The 9,654-nt window shown below is 33.0% G+C and overlaps 1 protein-coding gene and 1 pseudogene across 1 annotated transcript; one reads left to right on the top strand and one right to left on the bottom strand.

The window, feature by feature from the left end:
- The first annotated feature begins 3,446 nt into the window (after window positions 1-3,446).
- On the top strand, window positions 3,447-5,324 carry LOC110317950 (olfactory receptor 5D13-like). Its single transcript, XM_021192740.1, has 2 exons — window positions 3,447-3,487; window positions 4,394-5,324. The coding sequence occupies exons 1-2, from the start codon at window positions 3,447-3,449 to the stop codon at window positions 5,322-5,324; spliced, it is 972 nt and encodes a 323-aa protein (XP_021048399.1).
- A 3,123-nt stretch (window positions 5,325-8,447) lies between these two features.
- On the bottom strand, window positions 8,448-9,395 carry LOC110318818 (annotated as a pseudogene).
- Between the last annotated feature and the right edge of the window lie 259 nt (window positions 9,396-9,654).

Genomic DNA, 9,654 nt, shown 5'->3' with positions numbered 1-9,654 from the left:
GGGAGGGGTATGGGAATCTTTCGGGATAGCATTTGAAATGTAAATAAAGAAAATAATAATAATAAAAAAAAAAAAAAAAGAATAAAACTAAAGGGAAAAAAAAAAAAAGAAAATATCTAATAAAAATGGTTAAAAATAAAAAATAAAATAAAATATTTACATTAAAAAGAAATTATCTATTTTTTTATAGATTCTCCAGTTTTGTCAAGTATAGGCTTCCTTAGTAAGGTAAGATAATTTCATGAATTTCATTAGCTTCTGTTGTTTTACTTAGCTTTTCATTTTTGATTTTGTTAATTGGGATACTGTCTCTGTGCTATTTAGTTTGGTTAAAGGTATTTGTATCTTTACCTTCTCAAGAAACAGCTGCTAGTTCTGTTGATTCTTTTATCTTTTTCTTTGTTTCTAGTTGGTTGACTTCAGCCCTGAGTTTGACTACTGCCTTCTGTATACTCTTGTGAGTATTTGCTTCTTTTTCTTCTAGAGCTTTCAGTGTGCTATTAAGTTGTATAAGATATCTCCAAGTTCTTTATAAAGGCACTTAGTGTTATGAATTTTGCCTTTCACACTGCTTTCACTGTATCCCATAAGTTTGGGTATACTGTGCTTTTATTTTTATTGAATTCTAAATAGTCTTTAATTTCTTTATGTTCTTCTTGACCAAGTTATCATTGAGTAGGGAGTTGTTCAGTTTCCATGAGTATTTTGGCTATCTGTCGTTTTTGCTGTTATTGAAGTCCAGCCTTAGTCTGTGGTGATCTAATAGAATGCATGGGGTGATGTCAATCTTCTTGTACCTGTTGAGACTTGTTTTCTTTCCATATGGTTAAATTTGGAGAAGGTTACCTGAGGTGCTGAGAAGGTATATATTTTTTTTCTGTACATTTAACATTTTGATTACTACCTTCTGAAAGTATTTTCTGATGCAATCTATTTGGTGTTCTGTTGGCTTTCTGTATGTTTATGGCCATATCCTTCTTTAGGTTAGGGAAGTTTTTGTCCAAGAATTTGTCAAAGATGTGTTCTGGCCTTTTGAACTTGGAATCTTCACCCTTTTTCTATTCCTATTATTTGAAAATTTGGTGTTTTCATAGTATGCCAAATTTCCTGGATGTTTTGAGTTAGGAACTCTTTACATTTGGCATTTTCTTTGACCAGTGTGTCATCTTTTTCTATGTTGCTTTCCACACCTGAGATTCTGTCTTCCATCTCTTATATTCTATTGGTGGTACGTTCATTTGTAGTTGCTGATCTTTGTCATAGGTTTTCCATTTCCAGGGTTGCCACATTTGTGGTTTTTTTAAAGTATATTTTATTTCCATTTTATGTATTGGATCACTTTGTTCAATTCTTTCAACTCTCTGCTTTTATTTTCCTGTATTTCTTTAAGGTATTTATTTGTTTCCTCTTTAAGAGCCTCTACCTGTTTGTCTGTGTTTTCCTCTATTTCTTTAAAGGAGTTACATATGCCCAACTTAAAGGCCTCTATCATCTTTATTAGATGGGATTTTATGTCAGAAGTTTGTTCTTTGGGAATGTTAGGGTATCCAGGGTTTGATGTGGTAGGAGAACTGGGTTATGTTGCTGATGAATCACATTGGCTTCTGTCACTTATATCCTTGTACTTGCCTGTTGACATCTGGTTATCTCTTGTGTTAATTGGCCTGGATGTCTGAGAGTGGTGTACATCTTTTTGGAGGCAAGTACAACTGTTTGACCTGAGTTAGAGCAGGCTGTCAAGCAGTCAAGCTTGACAGATTTGTCCTGGGAGTCAAGCAGTGCTGTCTCTGCTTAGCCAGGCCTCCTGTGTCTCTGGTTAGAGCAGGTCCCCTGTGTCACTGGTTAGAGAAGTCATCCTGTGTTCATGGTTAAGGCAGACCTCCTTGGGAGTTATGCAAGCTGTGCTCCATAACTCTACATATTAATTGGATATGATTTTCTGTGGTGGCTTTCAACTATGGCTAAGAGTTTTCTTGACTACAGGTGAAGACTACATTTATCTGTGCATATGAGAACACATATTTAGAATCTTGTAACAGATTATGCTGTTTTAGTGAAATGGTATTGTAGGTTCTCCTCCAAGGTCCATGTTTTCACTAGCATTGAGTACTTAGTTATCTAAGTTTCCAGTGCAAGACATGATTTCCCTCTTGCGGGGGGAGGGGAGGGGAAGCAATTTTAAGTCCAATTAAAGAACTTTTGGGTACTGGAAATGTATGCATGCTACTAATCTACTCATAGAATTATAATACTCTGTTGGTCATTGTTGTGGTTCAAGAGGGTTTGTTAGATAGAACTGTTGGTTTCTCTCATTCTTTGGAAACATGCATGGTGCCATCTAGTACCATGAAATCTAGTCTTTAGTTTATACATTATTTTATAGATTTTTATAGCTATTTGTATATATTTAAGTTTAAAGAATACTGACATTTTATAAAATATTTATATGATATTTAAAACATTAAGCATGGCTTTGAAAGTGTTACTAAGTGTAGATAAAATTACAAATAAACAAAATATCACATGGGGTTTGTTTCATCTAATTGCTTGATTTAGGCCTCTAGAGCAATTCTGCATTTGCATTCTCTAGGGTTCACACCCCCAAGGTATCTGTGACATAAATGTGGAACACAGTTTGATGCTAAGGTTCTGGTTTTTTTATTACCCTTTCTTTCAAGTATCACTGAAATGTTTTTGTGAAGGTTATGTAGTAGAAGTTATTTTTTTTCTAAAATATTATTTGACATATACAGTAAAACCTGTATTTTCCCACATTTTGTATTATATTCCTTAAAATAAATACAATTTCTAGCAGAGGCAGTCCTAGAGCCTATCATTTTTATAAAGTCTTAAATGAATACATCAAAAATTTCTGCTTTGTGGTGAGTTTATTTAACTCTCACTTTATTTTATTTTATTTATTTTAAAAGAAAAATAACTTATGACCCTAATTTTCTCAGGCTTTAAATTTTATCTATAATTACTATTATGAGCATTTATGATAATCTTCCTAACTAGATAAATATATCATCATGTGTGCTACTGTATTTGTTATTATTATGTGGCCAATATTTCTAGTGAATAGCTACTTATTCATTATGTATTTCTTCTTTATATAGTCAGTCAGTTTTTATCAATTACAAGTCATGTTATGTATGTCATCTCATAATAATCTCATAGAAAAACTAAGGATATAAATTATATTTTATAATTCTGTAGTTTCTAAAATACTCAGTATGATATTTAGCCCATGAATGAAATGTAATGAGAAAAACCAAGATGCAGCTTACAAGAAATGAAGGAATGATTTTGTTTATTATAGATACATGTGTGCATTGTGTATACATGGTATTGAACCATCAACAACTGAAAATAGATAACTGACATTTCTCAAGGCAAAATGATTGATTTTGAAATTTAACTCCAAAGTTAAGTATATTGAAAAGATGTGTCAGAACTTGCTGAAGCAATATTTCTTATTGGTAGGGTAATAATCAACCCTATGTTGCTCAAATTTTATGCGAAAATAGGACAGGAGAAAGAACAGAGATTTGGCTCAAGTTTTTAAAAGTTTAACTATAAAATTTGGACTGAATATAATTTGTGTGAAATATATACTTTTATTCAGGATATAGTAAGTATATAGTAGATAGAATGAATAAAATCTAAAGTAATAGTTGAAGAAAAGTTGTACATATATGTTTATGGCATTTTTTTATCAAGGACACAAGTCTAGTATTACCTCAAAGAAGATAATCACAATATAGTGAGAACTGTAGGGCTTTTAAACTTGGCACACAGACATATCATTCTTATCTTAAGTGTAACAGTGTTAATTTTATCTTGAGTAATAGTGTAATTTTATATTGAATTAGGGTCATTAAATAGTTTTAATGTGCTTCTAAGGAAAACATGATTAGATAGTAGTAAGTAGCAGTTGAGACAATTTGAAAGAACATAGCACATACAGAAATAACTCACTCTGTTTTTCATAATTAGAATTGCTTTGAATAATTAGAAAATTAGATGATATGAGCTATCACTGTGACTGCTGTTTTGTATAACTAAGATATATTTTAGATATACCACTAGTTTCCAGTATACCTGCTACAGCAGACAATACCACATTCTATAATTTTATGATATGATTTCATTTGATTCACCTTCATTCCTGTGAACTGTATTTTATTGTAAAATACATAATAGTAAACTACAAATGATAAAAAGCATTTATTATACTATGTCAATTTGTGCTTTGAATTTAAATTATTGTAACTACTGGAAAAATCATATATATAGTTCTTTATGAGTAAACTTTAAAACTCCAAACATTTTTTTCTCAGCCTATCTTATTTGATTGCTTCTCTCAATCAATTATTCTATTTCAACTCAGGAACCGAGAAAATCAGACTTATTCAGTGATCTTCATTCTGTTGGGCTTCTCTGAATACCCGGATCTGCAGGTGCCCCTGTTCCTTGTGTTTCTGACCATATACGCAATCACTGTACTGGGAAACCTGGGTATGATTGGCATCATCAGGATCAATACAAAGCTCCGCAGTACCCCCATGTACTTTTTCCTTAGTCACCTTTCCTTTGTGGATTTCTGTTACTCTACTGTTGTAACACCCAAACTGTTAGAGAACTTGGTCATAGAAGACAGAACCATCTCTTTCTCAGGCTGTATTATGCAGTTCTTCTTTGCATGTACTTTTGTGGTGACTGAAACGTACATGCTGGCAGTGATGGCCTATGACAGATTTGTTGCAGTGTGTAATCCTCTGCTCTACACTGTTTCCATGTCCCCAAAGCTGTGTTCCATTTTAGTGGGTGCCTCATACTCTTGGGGTTTAATCTGTTCCTTGACACTTACTTACTTTTTGCTGAGATTATCCTTCCAAGGAATTAATATCATTAATAATTTTGTGTGCGAGCATGCTGCTATTGTGGCTGTATCCTGCAGTGACCCTTATATTAGTCAGGAAATTATTTTTGTCTCTGCCTCATTTAATGAAATAAGCAGCCTAATTATTATTCTTACTTCCTATGTTTTCATCTTCATCACTGTCATGAAGATGCCTTCCACTGGAGGCCGTAGTAAAGCCTTCTCTACATGTGCCTCCCACCTGACTGCCATTATTATTTTCCATGGAACAATTCTATTTCTCTACTGTGTACCTAACACCAAGAGTTCTTGGCTCATGGTCAAGGTGGCCTCTGTGTTCTATACAGTCTTCATCCCTATGCTAAACCCCCTGATCTATAGTCTCAGAAACAAAGATGTCAAGGAGTCAGTCAGAAAGTTGGTGGCCAAAAGTTTATAATGCCATATGTTGCCATGTTCGTGTGGTTTGCTTACTCCTTCATATTCAGAAATATTTATGCAGAATTTCTAAGATATTTAAAATAATTGAGAAACTAAAACCAATCAACGAAAAGCAACAACTCCAAGTTAGCTGATTATTCAAAATCTATTTAATTTGAGGCTGGGTATTAAACTGGAAAATAATAAGCAAAGTAGTAATAACTTTTTGGTTAAAATAAAGATTTCATACTTGAAATTCAACATGCCCAATTTTTAAGTTAGCACACATTAATGAAGAGACAAATTTCTCTTTTCTCAATGCTTGGAAAATAGAGATATGCATGCATAGAGTTTGAAAAATCACTTTCTCATTAATAGTCTACTTAATTGTCTTAACTAAATGATTATATTTTTCTACTATCACTTGCTAATCATGATTTATATCTGTTGGGATATAAAAATCTTGGTAAAATTTAATGTACTGCAATGTGCATTCTACTATGAATTGCAAGTCTTAGTCTTTTTTTTTCTTCTGAATTCTTGCCTCTTCCAAAAGAAATACTGTAATTTGTTTATAAGTAATGATTAATAACAAATTGACGCAGCTAAAACTTTCTATGTTTTTAAAAAATAAACATTAATATATCAAAAATCATGTACTTTAGATATAGGTACATATCACCTACTTAATATCTGGAAGTCTATAAATCAAATATGCTAATGCATTTAACTAAATGCTCTGCCAAATAATATATATAACATTTTGAACAAGAAATAATGTTTTGGGTGGTTATATCACAATAAAAATGAACTGTATTTGCCACATAAGACCTTATATTTTGAAACTCCAAAATTTTAAAACAGTAGATAGTAGTTATGGAGTAAATTATAATTCTGACACTGAAATTGACATGTCTATTATGTAGAAAAAAACAGAAGAACACACATAACCATATTAGAGGTAATCCACCCCTATAGAATTAGATTGGGGACCCACTTTATAGGAAGGAATCCATATCTGATAATGTAAATCTTCCAAGCTGTGGCAGTGTACAGTATTGTATCTATAGAGAAATTTAATCCTGACGCTTAGCATGAAATCACTTTCTAAATATGTATGAGTCTATCCATACAGAACAATTGCTAACAGTCTTAATCAGTGAAATATCTCTTTCTAATGAACTTCAGTAAAGACTGTTTTATAGCTATACAATGTACAGAAATAAGTGATGGTTTAATACTGACACCTAAAGTTATATGTGTTTGAAGATATCTCAAGGTAACTGTATTTCATGAGATATAAATTGAAATGAATGGTGATCTGGATTGAGAAATGGATGAGTCTACTAATATGCTTATATTCATATTAGAATATCTAATTTGTTGGTTCCCTTTAAATCCTCTGCAGTTTTAGTCCTTGTAATTTCTATTATGTAAAATAATGTGATAATGTTATGTTAATTAATGTATTATCTTACTTTGATGAGCTGTCTTGATATGGAACAATACCACAGTTAGTATACAAACTAAATAAAAGTCTGAATGTGATATGCTACTACACCAATTGTCATTATCTTTCTTACATCCTTGGTTCTTTAGTTGTAGTCCATTGATGATCTGTTAAACAAAGACAGAGGATACCTTCTTCAAGCCTTGAAAATTCATAATGAAAACAGGATGAAAAAGACCGGTATTATGAAAATCTCAGAGACAATTAGGTGGCAGACCTGTGCACTGTGTTGTACCTTCCTACCACTGAAATCATGAGGATGGTGATTAAAATAAAAACATATAGTCCTGTGAGAGGATCATGTGAGCAAATAGCACATTGATATTTAAGAATCGATAGTAGCTTAAGAGAGGAGTACAGTTAATGACAAAGAAGTCACTACAACATTTTAGAAAAGATGATTAAGGATCACCACAAATTAGCCACAGATCAACTCTGCCAACATGCATTTACCTAGTAGCAGACATATATACACAGAGACTAGAAAGATGGGGTTAAGAACACATATTGCTCTTATAAAGCATGTGACTTCATGCCACAACACCCACACCAGGCAGTCCACAACTGACTGTAACTCCATTTCCAAAGGATCTAACACCATCTCTGACTTCCATGCATAAACCCACACTGTGATAAAGTAAAGTAATTAAAGATAAAATATTCTTTAATAACATACATCCATTGAAAAAATGTTTGGTGCATCCTGTGAAGGAAATGGCCCTATTCTCAAAATTACATTTCTTAGCAGTTTGTGAAGAGTAACAGTAGAGGAAATAAATCAGAAGGAGACACTCATATGTTTTTGAAGTACTTCCAAAAGGAAATAGTACAAGAAAGCTGTAGTACAGATAGGCATGGATTAAAAGCCATATAAAGGTAAGTGGTGTTTCACATAACATAAATACTGCTCTAACTAAAATCTATAACATTTTTGCTAGCCATAGTATGTAAAAATAACATTACATTTTTGAAGGTATAAGTTTCAGGTGTATAGGCAAAAATAACTTATAATCTCTGAACCAGCAGTTACATACCATGATTGAAGAAAAATTAAAAATGTTATAATTCCCACAGTGTAGCCCTTTCATAGTGAGGGAAGATAGAAAAATTGGCACTAAAACTGATCATGTGAAGTTTGTTGAGTGTAACTGGAAGTAATATGCTTTTTTAAAATTTTTTTCTGGAGAAAAAACCAAAGGGAATCATCACCCACGTATACTCTGATATGAATGTATCGGTGCTTAGGCACAATTGAAAACAAGCCAACAAGAGGGATGAATATAAAGGATGGAGAAAGGAAAAGAATTATATGATAAGAAAAGAAAGGTAAAAGGAGAGTAAAAATGAAAGTGAAATACAAAATCTAGGTAAATTAAATTGGACATTATCAGAGAACAATGATTTAGCCCTCTCCATCATTTATATCATCATCATTTCCATTCTCTATAAAGTTATTTATAGAGAATAATGTAGCTATTACACAAACACACACACATATTCAAACACATTATTCCCACAGTTTCTAAAAATATTTTAATTTTTGTTTCATTATTTTAATATTAGGAATTCAATGCATAAAAAATTAAGAAAAAATATTTTAGGGGTGTGTGTAAGTGTAGTGTGTATGTGTATCTATAATGACTGAGAAAGGATTTTCATATGGATTAACTTCCTCACAGTCTCTTTTACATCCTTATCTCTTAGGCTGTAAATAAGAAGATTAAGCATAGGGATGACCATGCTGTAAAACTCAGTGAGTATCTTAAAAAGAAGCAGTGAGCTCTTTGACTTGAGCACACAGTATAGAAGGAGAATAATCCCGTGGCAGAAAGAGATGGCAGTCAGGTGTGGGGCACAGGTGGACAAAGCTTTTTGTAGCACTCCTTTAGTGGGAATCTTGATGACAGTGGTAAATAGGACAACATAGGAGACAATGATGATAAGGAGGTTACAAATTTCATTGAGCATACAAGTTAACAAGCACGCTATCTGGTTGATAGAAGAATCAGAACAGGCTGCAGATATTATGGCAGAGTACTCACAGCAAAAGTGGTTAATTATGGAAGAACTACAGTAAGATAATGCCAAAAGAAAATATGTTAGTGTGGTGGCACAGAGCCCACCCCATAGGTAAGTTCCAGTTATGAGGAGAGCACAGAGCCTTTGAGACATAGCTACTGTGTAAAGCAGAGGGTTACAAATGACCACAAAGTGGTCATAGACCATTACTGCTAACATGAAGGTTTGGGTAACCATACAAGCACAGCCAACGTAAAACTGGATTAAGCATCCTTTGAGGGACATAGATATGTCATCTGTTATCAGAAGGTCTAACAATATTGGGGCAATCACAGTGGTGTAACAAAGATCAACAATGGATACATGGTTGAGGAAAAAGTACATAGGAGAATGGAGCTTAGCATTGATCCTGATGACCTAAATCATTGCTAGATTTTCCAAAACAGTGATGGTGTATATGATCGAAATGATCAGGAATAAAGGCACCTGTAAGTTCGGATACACTGAGAATCCCACGAAGACAAATAAGACTCCAGTACTCTGATTCACTTGATGCTGCATTTGGGACCTTTTATAGGTAAATCAGAGAGTCCATCCCAGGCAGCAGGATATAGTGGAAGATGTGGATATTATGAAAGGAGACAGAAGAATATATCTTAATTTGTGATATAGTATATACCAACAGGTATTTCAAAAGAACCTAGCTGGGTTTTTAATCACAGAGTGTTTCTTAGATCAGTAGGAGTAAAACATCATCTCACTTAAGTACACTGAGAAGTACTTGTTTAAACACTTTAATTTTGTCACTCAGCTACAGAAT

The sequence above is a fragment of the Mus pahari genome, chromosome 3 (assembly GCF_900095145.1).
Source record: "Mus pahari chromosome 3, PAHARI_EIJ_v1.1, whole genome shotgun sequence".
Lineage (NCBI taxonomy): Eukaryota > Metazoa > Chordata > Mammalia > Rodentia > Muridae > Mus > Mus pahari.
Note: the sequence above shows the minus strand (reverse complement) of the source record. Positions and strands in the feature narration are given on the sequence as shown.

What these genes read in the sequence shown, in the direction of transcription:
- LOC110317950 (XM_021192740.1), top strand. Translation starts at nt 3,447, where the DNA reads ATGTGTCAGAACTTGCTGAAGCAATATTTCTTATTGGTAGG. An exon ending in CAATATTTCTTATTGGTAGG is followed by an intron (nt 3,488 to 4,393) that starts GTAATAATCAAC and finishes ATTTCAACTCAG; the next exon opens with GAACCGAGAAAATCAGACTT.